We start from the raw sequence: 17653 nt of genomic DNA, 5'->3' as shown, positions 1-17653 counted from the left end.
GTCCTGTGTCAAACAACTCGCAAGGAGCAGGACTAATAATATTTGCTCTTTTACCACCCCCACAAGTATGCATCAGCACGTTCCTTTGGAGATCTGGCCCAAGATCCGTCAGGCTTTCTGATCGGAAAGCCTTCTCCTTCTCTACCTTCTCGCCAGTCTCCACAGGGAGTGACTTGAAGACTCATTTGGAGAAACATTTTCCAAAAAACGGTCGGTTTCGCTTTGTCTATGCCGCTCCAGCAGCTTTTGACCCGGTTCGACACTCTGCGGTAGATCCTGTCCACAATTGGATCTTCGGTACGACAGTACAGATTGGGTACGAATGTTTTTTGGAAATGGCGATATCTCGGTGTATTTTGTTTATTTTCGCAGATTTGACTAAATTTTTAAATAATTTTTAATGAAAAATCGATCAACATTGCATTTTACACAGTCAACAGATACGTATAAAATAAACTTAAAAAAAAATAAAGAATAAAGTCAAATAAAAATTATTTAGAAAGCGCCTGAGTTAATTTCAGTGCCGGGATTGACCAAGTTGCCGTAGGGTATATTATTACAATTCCAGTTAGTTTTAAGCCAATTAGGCTTATGGTTAATTTATATTTCCTGCTTAAGGGATTTTATCGGCCAATTTCCTGAAGTTGCTTTTAATTGCTCTAAAAATGCTTAAAATAAAAAAGCGATAAAAAACATTTCTTGTAAATAATTATCTTGATAATTTTAATTTATAAGAGGTATAAGAGGTTCTGGGGAATACTTTCATTCTTGATCTGTAGCTGTTCATATATTTTAATGTCTACCCGCCCAAATCAAATACAATACTATCCGATACGCCTCAGCTAGCTACAGGGTAGCTCACAGTCACGCACACTCGACTGTAGCACGCTTGTTAAATCCGCAGCTTTTGACTGCAATTGGCCAACTTGAAACATTCAACGAGAAAGTTGTCGGCCATGATTCAGCTCTGTTGGCCATTAAAACTTTTGCCTGGACAGGCGAAAGCCTGCGATTAACACACATACGCAATGTTGCCCGCACAAAAGGCAAATGGGGCAACTGGCAATGGGCAACGGGTAAGGGGCAACTGGCAACTGGCGTCGCACATTTCCATGACTGTCAGGAAAATAATGTCAATACGCAGCAGCATTTTGGTCAATTTAATGACTTCCTTTTATAAGGCTTGGTTTGTATTTGATTTGAGCAGGAAATTAAAGTTGCGACTGAATGACTTGATGATACCCTTTAAGACCAGACTAAAATCTATTAGAAATCATATTGAAATACGAAGTTGGTAATAAATACGTTGGCCTTAAAACTGACCAGCAGAAATTGAACCGAATCTCAAAATCGTATCTTAAATAACGCAGAATTCAATTATTTTGCGAACTATATGAATAAAAGGTCCAAATTAAGAGTATAGTCTTGATAGAGAGTACAGTCTTCTAGTCTCAGAGATCGATGTGACGCAACCTTTTATAACCACTCAACCTATCCACTCAACCCTAAGGCACACATTTTGTGCGAACAGGGTATAAATAAAATGCCCATTACCATTTTTATTGCTATGGAAATGCGTTTGTGGCATGTTGCTGTATGCCAGGTCATTTTATAGGTAATGCAAAGGACATCATCATCGTTTGGGGCATATTACGAGCTGGCCATATCGAAATCGAAAAATTGTCAAGCCAATCAAGTAATGCAACCGCAGGCGGCATTTAATGCCAGCGAGATAGGGTGTGGGGGAGAGGGGGGGGGGAAGGGGGGGGGGGGTGAAAGGGGAATATCAATTATGAATATGATTGGAGACATGTGCAATATGCCTTTTACACTTTTCAGTGTGGGTTTAGCCAATAAATCAAGCTCGAGGCCAATAATCAATTATTTAGCAGCTGATACTCGAGGCGATTGTGAGTGTGTGTGTGTGTGTGTGTGTGTGTGTGTGAGTATCTGTGTGTTGTACATGAGCCAAAAAGAATTTTGCCGTTTATTATTATTTTTGTGGGTTGCCCGTTGCTGCTGCTGCTGCTCACCTGTTGAGGCAAATGTTGCTGACTTTGTCAACATGTTGTAGTTGATGTTGTTGTTGTTGTTGCTATTTTTGTTGCTGTTGCTTGTACGGACAGGTGAGGGGTAAGTGTTGTATACAATGCCCTTTGTAATCAGTTTGTCGCTTAGCTTCTGGCTGTTTATATGCCCTTTTGTTGTTTTCTATGCTTTAACTTATTTTTGGTGTCTGCTCTCTTGTTGTTGTTGTTGTTGTTTGTTGGTGTTGTTGCCCAGCAGCAGATGACGTCACCAGCTGCCGCCGGTTGGCTGTGATTGTTGTTGCCCCAAACTGCGAACGGGAACTGGCGTCATGTGGCTGTCTAGCAACGCGCAACGCCCGTCGCGATGGCAGTTAACTTTGTTGTCGTTATCGTTACTTATGATTCTAGTTATACCCTGTAGTGTAGTGTAGTGTGAGGGGGGTAACTTGAACTGGTACATATGTAAATATGACATTGCATAAATTTGGGCCTATTTACTGGCTGTTGTTATTAATGCTTCTGTGTTTTGTTCAATCTTATACCAAATCAGTGAGAGGCGGGCCATTTAAGATATTAGTATTTTTGGGAACGCTTCAAAGTATTATCTGCATTCGACATAGCAACCTATATAACTTTAATATATCTTTTTCAGCCACTTTTAGCTCAGTACTGAGTTGGAACCACTTTAAACCACTATGTTATGCCACTTTCGAACTAGTTCTTATTTTGGAACTATTTTTAACAACTATTTTATGCAACTTTTGAGCCAGTTATTAGTTTGGAACTACTTTAAACAACCTTTATATGTCATTTTAGAGCCAATTCTTAGTATGGAAATATTTAAAATAATTATTTGAAGCAATTTTGCGCAAATTATTATTTTTGAATTATTTAAAAAAATCTATTTTATGCAACTTCTAAGCCTGTTCTCAGTTTGTAACCACTTTAACCTCTAAAATATACCACTTGTGAGCTATTTTTTGGCTTGAAGCCACTTTCAACTACTACTTTTGAGCCAGATCTTAGTTGGGAACCACTTTGTAAAACTAATATGTGCCATTTTAGAGCCAATTCTTAGTTAAATATTTAAAAAAAAACTATTTTATGCAACTTTTGAGTTAGTTCTTAGTTTTAAACCACTTTAAGCAACTAAATGCCAATTTTGAACCAGTTCTTAGTTTGGAACCACCTCAAAAACGTGTTTTATGCTACTTTTAAAACAGTTCCTAGTTTGGAATCACTTTAAACAACTATTATTAATGTCACTTTTGAACCAGTTCTTAGCTTGGAACCACAATAAGCAGGTATTGCATGTCACTTATAAGCCAGTTCTTACTTTGGAACCATTTTAAACAACTATACCACATTTGAACCAATTCAAAGACAGAAACCCGGGCGTATAACCATTTGCTCAACTATATAACACCTGTTTTGATTGATCTATTATTCGGTCAACAGCTTAATGTGTATCTCATGTATATAATCAACTGAAACACCCTAAACTAAATCATGCCCTAGCAATTTAAGGCTCTTTTGTTTTGGTTGCTCTAGTTGATTGTTGTTGCTGTGGTTGTTTTTGTTGTTGCTATTTTAATTCGCACGCTTGGTCAACACGCAAACCCATTGCGAGGCGCTTATCAAACGTAACATTTATAGCTACGAATTTCACGTTTCCATTTCCACAGAAATTTGAAGAGTTTTTGCGGTTTGCTTTCAGTGGTTTCGAATAAAAAGCGATTGGAACAGCGCTTTTTAATGAGATTCCTTTCTGAATTGTTCACAAATCATAAAAAAATTCTAATAAGATATTCGGCTGCGATAAAAATTTAGCTGTGTGTTTTAACGCTAAACGACAGAACTTTTATTTGAAAAGCATTTTCCAAACAAATCATTGAGCTTTTCCATGCAGCTGCTCGCCACATGGAGCTGGCTGTCTGCTATTCATATTTATGATATAATATAGATGAAATTAACACATTGTGTGTTCCGTGCTTTTTGCCAACTTTTCTCTAAAACAACGAGAAAAGTTACCAGAATGTTGTCTGAATAAACGTGAATTTCGCTGCCTTCCACTTTTCAGGTCGAGTACTGCGTAAATGAGTTCTTCTTCTGCTCCGTCGATTTTTGAATAATTCATGGAACATTTTGTTGACGTTTAGGCTATGGAGGGTTGCAGCTGTTGCCAATGGAAAAACTCGAGACGAGACATTTTATTGGGTTCCTATTTGTTGTCCACACAACTCGCTTGACTATGCAAAAACTGCTTTAAGTTTCGATGAATGCAACTCAATTTTGAGGCAAGCGGCAAGAAGCAAGAGATCCCACGTTAATATGCACAACAGTTGCTGCACTCTGCAGGTGGGCGTGGCATACAAAAAAAAAACGTAGCGTGCAAAGGGCAATTAAAGGGAAACTGCGTTGCCAGCATGAATGCGGCTGGTGGGGATAGAACAGGGCGTATACGTAATGTAGATTTCTGTGCATTCTGTTCAGCTCGAAGGGGCAATAATTCACGCGGCATTAGAGCTGTAGAGATCCAGAAAAACGGGTTTCATAAAAAGCAATCAGTGCAATAAATCAAATGCAACGCGCAAAGCGCAAATCAAACCAGATTTAATGAAGCTGAGAAGTTTTTTGTGGGTGAAAAACGGCATGAGTTATCTTTATTATAATCAATTTATCAAACAAAAAGTATCATTACGCTTGAATTACTCTAGTAATTTGCTTTATAAGTACATTTCTTGTGAAGCTGATTTGAAAGATGAAAGTTATATGAGTTCATTTAACAGCATGCTAAAGCTTTTAAGCTAGCTTTGAAAGCACATTAAAACCTCAATGTTGTAACATTACTAAACAAAAGCTCTTAACAGCTTTGAAACTTAATAGTCATATGTGATAGTTCTAAAGAGCTTTAAAAGCACATAGAATACTACAAAATTCAGTTGTAGTATATGAAAGCTGTTTGCAGCTTTGAAAGCACATTAATGCTTTATACAAAGATCACTGTGATGTGAAAACCCAAATTAAATTGAACTAAACCTTATTTCACGACTAATTAAGTTGGATAAAATTGGTTTTTTGTAACATTCACATTAAGTATAAACTGCCAAGCAGCATAAAGCATGACTCTTAAGCAAACATTTAACGCACGCACATATCAAAGTGAGTTAAATTTTTATGATAAGCCCATGATAATCTTCCACACAATGGCACACCCTGCGAGTCAATTACAAATTCTCCAAGTGTAGCTGTGTGCGACCCTATCACTCGTCAAAGCTTGTCATTTATGACAGGACGAAGCACATTCTGCCTAAGCCCCGACATAAAAGCCTGTCATATGAATACAAAATTATAATCGCTGCATTGTTCATCAGCTGCAAGCGTTAATTAACTTGGTCAGCCCCGAATATCGCCCACACAAGGCTGACCATTTCGGCCTTAATTAGGTGCGAGTGGACAAGATAATGACGGTACTAGAGTGCACAAATAGGAATATAAAGCTTAACGAGCCGAGTGCAGCCCAGTTGATGGACTTGTGTGCCAACTAATGGACTCTGCCGGTAAGTGTAGCTGTGTTCGTAGGGCCTTGGCCCTAATTTTAATTAACTCTTTGGTCTTTGAGGTCAAATGTCACGACAAGTAATTAAAAGTTTTGGACAAAAAACAGCTGACAAAGTGCCTCAATAGCAAGTGGCAAGTGGCAAGTGGCCAGTGGCAAGTGTCAAGTTGCAATTGCAGAGTAAAGCAGAGCGCGGAGCAGAAAAATTCTCACATTTCGAGGCACTGCTTCAATTTGTGGCAGCTGTCAGGCGGCAAATTGAGCAACAATAATGAGATTTTCCTTTTTGGCCATTTTCAGTCGAATTTTACAATTTCATGTAACCAATTTGTGAATGTGGCTATAATTTCAATCACGCGACAGCAGCAGCAGCAGACGACGCCTTCTTCCTGGGCGCTAGCCGTGTGGCATGCTGCGCAGCGAACACGCAGCGGGGCAGCAACAATGGGGCAGACAGATGACATCTCGAGGCCACAGGCGGCGGCGACGACGACGCAGCTGCTTTGCCCCGCCCTTCTTTAGACGACCACACCAAGATGCTGACAAGTCAAATGGGCGCATAATTGGGAGGCGGGGTTGAGAGGAGGTCGGAGAAGCAAAAAATATTGTCGCCAAACTAATGCCGCAATTTATCTGCGCGCTGCGGCACATGCGACAAATGGACGCAAATGCCGCTAAGCAATAATTAAAAAAATATCAAGCCAAATGACACGCGACATCTATGAGAAATATGTGTGGTGGGATGGGTGTGGGCAGGGGTCGGGATGGTGAAGGGGAATATGCAAATACTTGTATATTAGCCACAAGTGATGTTCATATGCGAGAGGCAAGCGGAATGCAAGTTGTGGCGTGTGCCGCTTCCCTTCTTTTCTATCGTGTGTGCGTGCGTGTGTGGTGGGTGTGTGTGTGTGTGTTGTGTGTGTGTGCGGAGCGGAAGCGCTGCTGCATGCAAAGGTGCCATAACCCCATGAAGAATAACATCCGTGTGACCGTGCGTGGAATCGCCAGTAGTCGACGCTGGCGCCAAAACAACAGCGAGGGCAGCACCAAACAAAACATGATTAAAAATGCCACTAAAAACAAATGCAACACAATGTTATTCAAAATATTGAGATTTGATAGGAAGTTCAGAAGAACTAAAAGTATTGATAGCTCGGAAGGTTGAGAACTGGTTGCAAATAATAAATTGCAACATTCAAATTGATGTGGACACGCACTTGTGACAAAGAAAAGAGTAGCAAAAGAACAAACAGCCAGATTCTAGTTCACTCAATTTACACAAACTAATTATACTATATTAGAACAGATACAATGAATTTTAACAGATACAAAAAATTACACCATAATCAATCAGTAAATTACAAATATTAAGCTCAAAGAACGGTTCGAAAAAGAAGACGAAAAAGAAGTTAATAGAACCAGTTTTCCTAGGGATCAGTTCACTAAAAGCAACACTTTTTCTCGAATGAACTAGTTCACATTCAATCCAAAAACAAAATAAATCTGAATCAATCAAACAAACTCTCTCTCTCTTTTATCTTATTCATTCAAAGGTAGCCATTAATAAACTAAATAAACTACCAACCAAAACCCATTTATTCTCTTTACCCCACACTTGCCTATTTTGCTTAACTCTGTTTTTGCTTCTATCTGATTCTCTTAGTCTCTGGCATTTACCGCCCATCTAATTGCTTCTCTTTCTATCTCCGTTTGTCTCTTTCTTTCCCTCTCTCTTTTAGCATTTGCTTATTTTGCAACTCTTTGAGCAGCCCTCGCTCCACTAATTTATGCGCGAACTAATTTTGCCGGAGCCGCATATAAAAATAGCCCACATTAATGGCAGTGGCTGCATGCTAAGCAGGTCCACTCGAGTGGGGCTCAAAGTTTAGAACTCAGCCAAAGCCCAAAGCCCAAAGCGAGCCTAATCCAAGCGTTGGGCCAAATGCAGAAGCGAGTCAAGTGTTCCCGGCTGGAGCCCAAAGGATAAAGGATTACAAAGAGCTCCCACTCAAATCTGCTTAAAAATATACACAGGTATGTGTGTGTATATACAGACAACAGCTGTTGCAGGGGGCAGAGGGCAGAGGGCAACCTATTAACCCGTTACTTTTGTCAGGCTCCGCTGTGTCAACATCTTTTTATAGGGTCGCAGGTCGTTTATCAATTTTTGGCAAAGCGGAAAACATTTTTTTATAGACCTGTATGTGTGTGTGTGTGTTTTGCTCATTACTTACGCATGTTTACGTTGTGTGTGTGCGTATGTGAGTGTGTGTGTGCTCACAGGCACGCGACTCAGCACCAATACAAATAAACTACAATTTTTGGAGGCCTATGCGGTTGGGTATGCCCCGCAAGCAGCTCAGTTCGCTGCGCGTTGGTTCGTTTATTGCTGGTTACATCGACACATTTCGGAGGCGCCACCTCCAGATGCTGCTGCTGCTGCTGCTGCTCGAACTTCTTTTAACTTTACACCGACAGAAGATGTTGGCTTTGACTTTTATGCTTCACACACAAGCAATCACACACACACAATATTTGCCACTAATTGCACTGCAGATTTAACTGCTGCCCCGTTATCCTGCAGCTTTGCAACACACGCGAGATGAATGGCGCTTTCGCTGAGTCGCTTTTACACTGCGTAAGTCGCCTGTACAGCAAAGCGCGCGCTCTTCGCTCCGCTATGTTCCGTTTCGCCGCGTCGCTGCGTCCGTCAACGTGGAGAGTTTTTGCGCAACTGAATTTTCGTTGAGAGCTTTTTGTCGCTCGTACTAGACGAAAGCTCTTGTGAATATGTTTGCACTGAGCGCCTGAGACAATTGAGTGTGGCGCCGAATGCCTTGTTGAGTGGTTTTGGTCGGCTTTGGGCGGCTCCTGTAAACGGGATAATAATTGGCGGCACAACAGGATGAGCCAAAGCTCCTACAGTTGACTAGCTTGATAAATAGCTGTGCTTTGTGTTTTGTTAATGCAGGTGAATTATTGAATGTGACAGTTGAATAAATATTCCAATTTCATGTTGCCTTCTCCACTTGTTTCCATTCTATGTTTATTGAGTGTTGAATGCATTTATGTGCACTAACACAGGGATTCCTAACCTGAGCTTAAATGTACGTGCGATTTCAAGCATCCACTCGAGCTGTGTGCGCCAACACTTTCCCACTCAGCCCAAGGGCTCTGCTCTGCTTACGCTCCAGTTAATTCACGCCGAGTATAAACCGACGCTAGGCGACCTTTTTTTAACATATTTGCGGAAGTTCGTGGTTAATTAGAAGTTGTTTAAACTAAGCGCAACTTGATATAGCTGCAATTGGCCTCTCTTGCTTTCCGATGCTGAGTGCAGCTTAATTAGCTCACAAAGAGCAGCTGCTCGATCTCTTTGTCGCGCTGTGCTCTTCTGATAACGGCAATCAGTGCTGCCGATCGCTGGTCTCCCGGTTGGCGGCCGCTCGGCTCGCGCTGCCCTGTTCAGTCACTCGGGAGTTGTGCAGCCGTTCGTTGGTCTATTTGCCAGTTTGGTTCAGTGCCTTTAAGTGCTAACTTTTAAATCATATACACACTTTATTAAAATAATCTCATATAATATTATAAATAAACCGGCTGGTACGCAAGCTTCGACTAAGGCACAAGAAAAGGCAACAAACTGCAAGAATAAAGCTTTTGGAGCTGCAGATCGGCAAAGTACAAGAACCAAAAGAAATACCGGTAAGTCATGCTTTAATCGGCTGTGCGCTTTGTTAGGCTGCTTCTCGTGCGCCATTTAATCTACAGCGACCGTTATCTCAATGTGTAGGCGGCCGAGACGGGCGGCGGGCACGGTCTCTGGGCGAGTTCAAGCTCTCTGCAGGGTTGAACGTCGCAGTTAGTTTTTGCGCCTTTCGCACTTTTTACTTTCGTTGTGCACTGCCTGCATTGCTTTCCATTCCCATGCATCTGTCTTCTTCTCGCTTGGCCATCTCTTTATTACACTGTACCACAAATTATGTTCCATGTGAGCTGTGCGTGTATGTGTGTGCAGTCGTTGCTTTTGCATACAGTTTTCGATACACTTTGATCCCGCCAATAAATTTTTGATAATTTTATTATTTTTGTTATTTAATTTTTCGTTTTTCATTCATTTTTTTTTCGTGTATTTATTTATTTCTTTTATTTATTTGTTTTTGCGATGCAATAAGCGCTATAAATATCAAATTATATGCCATGCATATGTAAATATTTATAACAAATATTCGTCGAAATGTGTTCAAATTATTCAGGCTCAAAATACACATCGATTTTTATTGAGCGTGATGGGAACAAATTTCGAAGATTCAGAATTGCTGGGAATTGGATGAAGACATAGTATATAAGTATTAAAGAAGGAAAGATCACCTATTATTCACACTATTCAAAGATAAGCTTCGCTATGAGTAGGCTATACCTAATATACCCTTGCCTTGTGTATTATACTTAAGTAGTTCAATTTGTTACGCATTCAACAAAGTACTCATTTATTCACGATCTGATCGGTGTCCTATATAATATAGTATTATTGCTTAGGGGTTTAGGATCAGATTAATATATCGTAACATACACACATATCAACCGCATGCAAGGGCATTTGGTAATCGGCGATTTCAATATATATTTTTTCCCTCTCATTCCACTTATCACCAAGCTGAGAAATCGAAAACTATTCAGAGTATTCCCTGTTTTAGAACAAAGTTCAATTTTTATATGCACACATATACTATAAATATTACCTAATTTGTTTTGATTTTTGTTGTTAGTCACGGTGCCGGAAAGCAACAATTTCTATAGCTATTGATAGCTCCCATTAGTTTTGCCAGACAGCCGCCAAAGGCAACAAAAAAAGCAACAAATTCGAATTTAAGTGTATAAAAAGTGCGATGCGATGATGCCAGCTGATAATACAAATACTCGAATAGGTGGCAATGAGACGCGGCGATGTCAGACGGTGTCAGTCATACTTATACTTATACTTATACCTATACGTACATATACTTATGCCTATAGTAAGTACTTTTACTTATAGAGGTAGTACAGGTCGTTTTTGGGGTTGTCAGCGCCTAATCACGCCGCGAATGCTGTCAGAGCTCGCATTTGTACCTTTACGATTAGCGACAAAGTTGGTGATAATCAAAATATAGGCATAAGACCAAAAAAAAAAAAAAATGAGTGAATATAACAGGAAAGTACAGTTATCTTTGTGATGCCAAACACGAAATACCCTTTCGTGCATACATGAGATATATATATCTTGTTCTCAGTTTGCAATCGGTTGTTAAATTGTTGGGCTTGGTCAAGATATTTTGAAAACCACATAAGTTATCAATAGAAAATCTCAGTTTCTATCGATCTAATCCAAATCGGACGACTCTGACATATTCCTGAAGAATAGTGATGGATCTATACAACGTTTTATCAAAAATGAGAGACTAGAGACTTACAGACATATGGACATGGCCATATATAGTTGGCTGATCGAGAATATATATGTATGTTTTATGGACATGCACACATTCCTTTACATTTCGTGGCAGACCCCCTGCGAGCGCATTATGAATTTTATGAATATATATGTATATATAAAATAGCCATAAAATATGCCATTAATCAAGCGCAGTTAATTATCATAGCAGAGAAGCATGCAGAGCAGCAGCATGGCACAGAAGACAGAGATGCAGGCCAAAGATCACCACACGCAGCACGATCTGATCGGCGATGATGAAGTCAGCGAACTGCAGCGTCCGCCCAGCTTCTATCAGAAGGTGCGTGAGCAGGCGGAACGCTTTGCCAGCACCCGACTGGGCCAGTTTGTCATCGAGAGGGCCGATCGTGCCTTGAAGCTGATCGAGGATACGACCAAGTGGAGTCTGCCGCAGGGTAAGAAGCGTCACAGTTGGCTATTGATAGCAGCCTTCATCCAGAGCCTGACTCTCCTACACAGACAAGAACTCGAGCGCCGTCGTGCTGGAGCGTCCCCTGCCCTGGGCATCTTTTCTGCTGCTGATCGTACTGCTGCGCCTGGCGCGCATTTGGGTCTCGCTGGGCGCTCTGATGATAGGCAACGGGCCAGTCTCCCCGACGGACATGATATACTTTATACAGACGCGCCGACGAAAGCTGCGCGCCATACGTGTGCACGGCCTGAGGGTAATGCGTCATCGCCAGCAGGAATCCTCCAGCTGGACGGACTGCTCCTATACGCAGAAGTTGAGCCAGTGGCTCTCCCGTGCCATCTGTCGACCGGGTGTGCAGCGTGCCAATAGCGGGCGAGTGCTGAACTTGCGTGAAGTGGACACGCCACAACAGGTGGGTGCAGTGCAACCAACTGCAGCAAGCAGCTAATCGAACTTCCATGTAATAGGGAAACCAGCTAAATCACAGCGTGGCCAAGCGTCCGCGCGACGAGGACTCGAATCCCGATCACAATCTAACCATTGATGAGATGCTGGCCAAGTACGCCAACGAGAACTCCGAGGATGACTCTGACTTTGTGCCCAATCCCGAGGATGAGACGTCGGCCACCAGCAGCAGCAGCAGCAGCGAAAGCGACAGTGCATCCCACAGCAGCGAGCAGATCAGCAGCAACGAGGAGCAGGCCAATGCAGAGCAGGTGAGCTAGCCATAACAATTGAAAGAGCTGACCAACTTATCCATAATCCGTATAGCACAAGGAGAACATAAAGCCCAACAAGACAAGCCAGAATCATGTGGAGAAGCCGAAGGATCATCAGGCAAAGGCGGCCACAGTCAATGGCAGCACTGACAAGGAGCAGATGGATGTTGGTAATGGACATTGAATCCTCTCTCTAACTGTTGTTTATTAGACACACACACACACAAACACACACACGCACACACACACGCAGACACAAACACACACAGACCCCCTCTGCATATATAGACACACCTAAGTCTAAGCCCTAGTTTAATTGAAAGTATCGATTAACGATTTAAGCGATAAGATTTTGAAGTTTTTGGTGGATGAAACGATAAACGATAAACTGAAATACAGAATAATAATTGTGCCCAGAAACCAGTCCTTTATTTGCTTTGTCCAACCGAAAGAGAAAATTAATACCAAATTTCCTTAAGAGTTGCTTTTTAGTTATTTTGTGAGCTTTTGGCCTAAACCCTGCCCTGACATACCCTATCTTTTCTTTTTCTCTTCTGGCTCTAACTTTAATCCAACAGCTGCAATAGCCGCGAAGCAGGAACAGTGGAAATCCTCACCGGGTCATTTGAGCGCTGCCATGATGAACACACATCTGTACAACAATACGGCGGCCGCAGGTAATTCCTAGAATATTGCATCCCAATTAATCCCAACTGGATTGTGCTCAATCTAGGATTTCAATTAACATTTTAACTTTAGTATTTTGCCTTTGTTTCTGTTACTCTGTGCATGTGTTCAAACACAATAGCCAACATTGAACCCGCTAGCACTCCCACTCCAAGCAACTCCCAAACCGACAATAAACATGATCCCGAACATGAAGATCCTGCACCCGATTCTGTTAACGCCTCCGACTCCGATACGGACAGCAGCAGCACGAGCACTGTCTGCCACCAGCAGCAGCCACAGCCAGAACACACTGATACCTCAACCCTGATAGCTGATACATCCAATCCTAACCCCGAACAACCCAACGTTGAGATCCTAACGCCTGCTAGCCCAGATCATCCTACTGTCGAGACCCTCACGCCTGCTACCTCCTCTGAAGATATTTTCTATAGTCCCATTGGTTTGTCCACCTACTTCTATTCACTTTACCCAGACTTCTATTCATGAGTGTAACGAGTGTATTCGCTATTCCACAGGCTCGCCCAACAATTACAATAGCTGCTTCGCCAACCAGCCACTGCTGCGAAATGCCATTATAAGTGCGGCTCCTAGTAAGTAGTCCATAATGCATTCCCGTGGCGCCCAATAAGCAACTCCTATTTCGCACAGCTCATTCCACGCCCAACTCTGAACTAGAAGAAATTCATTCGGCTGGCTCTGAGCTGGAGGAGGCCACCAGGCAGTGCATCTCCCTAGCCCACTCCGTCGAGCAGCAGGACACGCCCCCAATAGCCAAGCCCTTCAAGCAGCAGCAGCAGCAGCAACAACAACAACAACAGCGGCAATTTAATCATCCGCATCAGCGTTTCCGCGGACGCAACCGACGCTAACCCTATACCCTAATCCTTCCTATAAACATTCATTACATTCCCATATTGTTAGCTATACTTCAAGTAAATCTCTGAACTTACCACGTCTTTTAATCTCTAATCAGGAATTGGCTCAAACTTGAAGCGTATATCCCCGTGTGGTGAGAGTATAATGGTGCTCTCATATTGCAGCGGCGTCTGGCCCAGCCAGCTGACCTTGTAGCGGCGCAGCAGACGCGCCAGCAGCGTCTCCATCTCCAGCTCGGCGATGCGCTTGCCTATGCACGTGCGCGGTCCAAAGCCAAAGGGTAGGTATACGAAGGGATTACGGCTGCGCGCCTCCGGACACGACTGTGTCTCGCCATCGGTGTCCGGTTTTAGCCAACGCTCCGGAATAAACTGTGCGCTCTGGGCAAAGTACTCATCGCTATTGGACAGCTCCAGGACGCCCATTAGCACGCCCGTGCCGCGTGGCACGCGATAGCCGGAGAGCACCAGATCCTTGGTGGTTATGCGAAAATTGCCCGGCGTTATTGAGGTAATCCTGAGACCCTCCTTAATGCAGGCGCGCAAATAAGGCATATTCTTGGTATTCTCAGCGGTAAGGGCGTCATCCGATTTGGGCAAAGTGCGCTGCAGCTCGCGACGCAGATGCGTTTGCTTGACGGGATTGCGGGCGAGATGGTACAGAATGGTCACAAAGGCTGAGGAGGTCTGCAAAAAGGATATCCATGAAATATATCAAACGGATTTCCCACTGGATTCCAAGTAGTCCCTACCGTATCCAAGCCAGCCATCAGCATATCCATGGCCATAACCACAGCCACCTGTTTGTTGAGAGCCAACAGCTGCTCCAGGACGCACTTGTTGCCCGTGTGCTGCTCCTCCAGCTTGAAGCGCTCGATGGCCGTCTCTATATAGTTGGTCGTTATCTCTGTGATGTGATCGTAGGTCTCTAGGAATTTCTTGAAGCCAGGCGTCTTGTAATACGGCCAAATGGACGGCTGCACATCGTACTTGAAGCTATAGTTGAAAAAGTCCGACATATGTTGAGCTAGGCGTGCGGCATGCGGATCCGGCCGATCGGTCAGCAACCCCATGCGTGTATTGAGCGCCACATAGCTAATGGACTCGAACGCCCACATCTTGAGCTGCTCGTGAAAGTCCGCATTGAGTGTGTGCGTTGAAGGGTTACGTAGGGTTTCCAGCCTAGTCGAAAAAAGGAATATTGTAGGTAGAGTCCCAGGTAAGTTGGGCTAAGTTTACATACTTGTCTATAAACTCTTTGGATATCTGATCGATTTGCGGCAGATTCTGTCTGACATTCTGCACCTTCATCAGCACCGGATTCACCTTGTTGCGAATATCTGACCAGGATTTGCCTTGTCTGTGTGATAACGAATAAATATAGTGAGGGAGGAGTAAAGTTTATTTAGCAGTTACTCAGAAACCAATCCACCAATGCCGCCAAACACATCCGGCCGATGCACCTTGCGATAATAGGTGAAACTCTCTAGGCCCACGCGTATGGGCCAAATGCCCTCGTTTCTATAGGTCAACTCAAAGTCCTTCGGGTTGTAGGTGAAGATGACATCCTTTTTGCCCAACAGACCCGGAAAGCGATATATATCGCCATACCACTCACGCATGCGACGATTCATTTGTATCAGATTCGTGTTGTATAGCTTGCCTGTGGTAGACAAAAGTCGTTAGTCTTTAGCTTCATCCAATTTGAACCAATGGAGCTTACCGCCTGGCAGGAAGTAGGATAAAACACGCCATGTGCCCGGTCCAGGCACTTCCGTATAAGGCTTTGCCTGCAGCCATTCCTCATCGCTGCGCGTTGGCGTTGTGTCCAACAGTTCCAAGTGGGCCTGTATTGAAGTAAATTGCCCAGCGGGTCGGATTGTTTGTAAACAAAGCTCGCTCACGCTCTCTCTTATACTCACGCTCTCTTGCGCTCTCACGCTCTCTTGCGCTCAGCTGAGCACACTCACCTGCTGCTCCAGTGCCGTGCCCACAGATAACAGCCGCCCAGCGCACAGCTGATATCTTTGGACGAGCTGTTTTTGGTGCTTCATAGACTTCCACATTTTAATTGCGCTTTACCAAGAAGTTTTTACTATAATATATATATTTTTTATGGTATTATTAAATGCGTCATGCCAAAAAATCGCCCACACACAGCAAACCGTACGCAAGCAAAGGCGAGCTATAACTAAATTGATTTGTTTAGCTTTTAGCTAAACTAGCTTGTTATTGTACACGAGCTTTTCGCAGCAAAGCTTTGCAAATGGCTTGTGTGTTGGCTAAATGCAGAAAAGTCGCAAGCTTCCTAGTTCGAAAACGTTAGCCGTTAGCCGTGAGTGTGCCATACATAAAAGCTGCATAAGTGTCCCCAGCCGCGTATGCCAGTCGATTACGGAGATCAGTACGAGTTCAAAAAGGTATTTCTTTCCAAAATCGGACCATTTTTAGCCGAATTATCGCAAAATAACGAAAAATCTTCAAAATTATAACGGCACTTTTTCGTGTTTTTCAAATGGCTGTATCTCGGCCAAATAAGCCCCGATCTTGGAAAGATTGGTCGCATTCAACTCGTGGTCACAGCCATTTTTAGCCAACATCGTCATTTTTGCAAAAAACATAATAGTTTTTCTCAAATTGGGCCATTTCTCAGAATTCAGAGTTGTTGGTCGGGATCCGTACGAGAAAAAAGAGGTATATCATTTCGAAATCGGACATATGGTACCTGAGATATTTCAATTTTAATTTTAATTTCAAAAATAAGTCAAAACGTATTATGCACGTCAGCACGAAAGTATGCAGTTCTACTAAAATTCTGCTAAAAAAAACGCTACAAACGGCTATAATGGCTTTTTCTCGGCCAAAAAAAGCCCGATATCGGGCAGATTAAGCACGAACGTTTTTTTTAGAAATGGCGATATCTCGGCTAAAAGCCCGATTTCGGAGCGATATACATATATATATAATAATATTATACCCATGTTATTAGACAACTGAACAACGAGGATCCGGATTTGAATCGCAGGCTAGTGAGTAGTATTGTCCCAGTGGTATTTACAAAATGAGCTAGTTTGATTCTTTATAACAATTGGTGATGATTTATATAATAGAATATACATAACTTGAAAGTGTCCCTAGCCGATTCTCAAACGATAGGATGCGTTCTGATTGCAACTTTATTGATTGGCATTCAAGAATATGCGGGATATATGCATAAAAAAAAAAATTTGTCATAAAATTTTAAATTAAATAAACGATATGTCTTGGCCTTATCAAACCTCAAATAAATGCTGCATAAGTAACTTTAAAGACTTGTTTTTAAATACATTTATTATTCATTGCATGCGTAAAATTGTTTTTAAATTTTAAAATGTTGATTTCTTTTTGGTTTTAGTTTCATACAATTTGAATGATCATTTATTTCATTTTGCTTCTGATATGTTTTGTATCGTATTTTTATGTCATATACATTGAAAATTTGAATAAGAGTCAAGAGAATTGAGAGTTTAAGAAATATACATAGTTTTTGTGGTTGTTGTTTTTTTTTTAAGGTACATTATAGATTAGCAAGTTGTATGCTTATGCAATGGTATGTGTTCGAATTTTAATACACACACACACACATATATATTTTAGAGTTAAGTAGACAATACATCAATATATCAATATATCAATGTCAGTGGAGGCATTAGAGTTGAGTTAAACACTTGATATTTATGTATGTACTATGTATGTAATTGGCGTAGTTAAAGGGATAAAGGTAACTACTCGACGTTTTTCAACTTTATATAAATGGTATATATGTATATATATATTGGTAATATATACGATTAAATTCAGCACACAGAAACAAACTTGGTATTTTTCTTTGTCGATCTAG

At 42.0% G+C, this 17653-nt stretch overlaps 2 protein-coding genes across 6 annotated transcripts; one reads left to right on the top strand and one right to left on the bottom strand.

Annotated features, from left to right (window-relative positions):
- Positions 1-508: 508 nt before the first annotated feature.
- On the bottom strand, positions 509-15958 carry LOC135432279 (cytochrome P450 12b1, mitochondrial). 2 transcript variants are annotated; one of them, XM_064687885.1, is made up of 8 exons: positions 15944-15958; positions 15744-15868; positions 15497-15620; positions 15190-15436; positions 15017-15133; positions 14526-14955; positions 13849-14460; positions 509-668 (listed from the first exon to the last, which is right to left on the bottom strand). In XM_064687885.1, exons 2-7 carry the CDS (start codon positions 15837-15839, stop codon positions 13864-13866), a joined length of 1611 nt encoding a protein of 536 aa, XP_064543955.1. In that variant the 5' UTR covers positions 15840-15868; positions 15944-15958; the 3' UTR covers positions 509-668; positions 13849-13863. The 2 variants fall into 2 exon arrangements, with proteins under 2 accessions (XP_064543955.1, XP_064543954.1); XM_064687884.1 differs by lacking the exons at positions 509-668; positions 15944-15958 and adding an exon at positions 9164-9905 and having other exon boundaries at positions 15744-15902.
- On the top strand, positions 9149-13847 carry Jabba (jabba). Of its 4 annotated transcripts, none has more exons than XM_064687881.1 (9): positions 9149-9291; positions 11226-11472; positions 11537-11901; positions 11957-12205; positions 12261-12378; positions 12787-12885; positions 13017-13337; positions 13414-13488; positions 13547-13847. In XM_064687881.1, exons 2-9 carry the CDS (start codon positions 11235-11237, stop codon positions 13765-13767), a joined length of 1686 nt encoding a protein of 561 aa, XP_064543951.1. In that variant the 5' UTR covers positions 9149-9291; positions 11226-11234; the 3' UTR covers positions 13768-13847. The 4 variants fall into 4 exon arrangements, with proteins under 4 accessions (XP_064543951.1, XP_064543952.1, XP_064543950.1 ...); XM_064687882.1 differs by having other exon boundaries at positions 9150-9291; positions 11229-11472; XM_064687880.1 differs by having other exon boundaries at positions 9150-9291; positions 11213-11472.
- Positions 15959-17653: the final 1695 nt, after the last annotated feature.

This window comes from Drosophila montana, unplaced genomic scaffold (assembly GCF_035044405.1).
Source record: "Drosophila montana isolate Dmon_TW-CO22-7 unplaced genomic scaffold, ASM3504440v1 contig_3200_1, whole genome shotgun sequence".
Lineage (NCBI taxonomy): Eukaryota > Metazoa > Arthropoda > Insecta > Diptera > Drosophilidae > Drosophila > Drosophila montana.
Note: the sequence above shows the minus strand (reverse complement) of the source record. Positions and strands in the feature narration are given on the sequence as shown.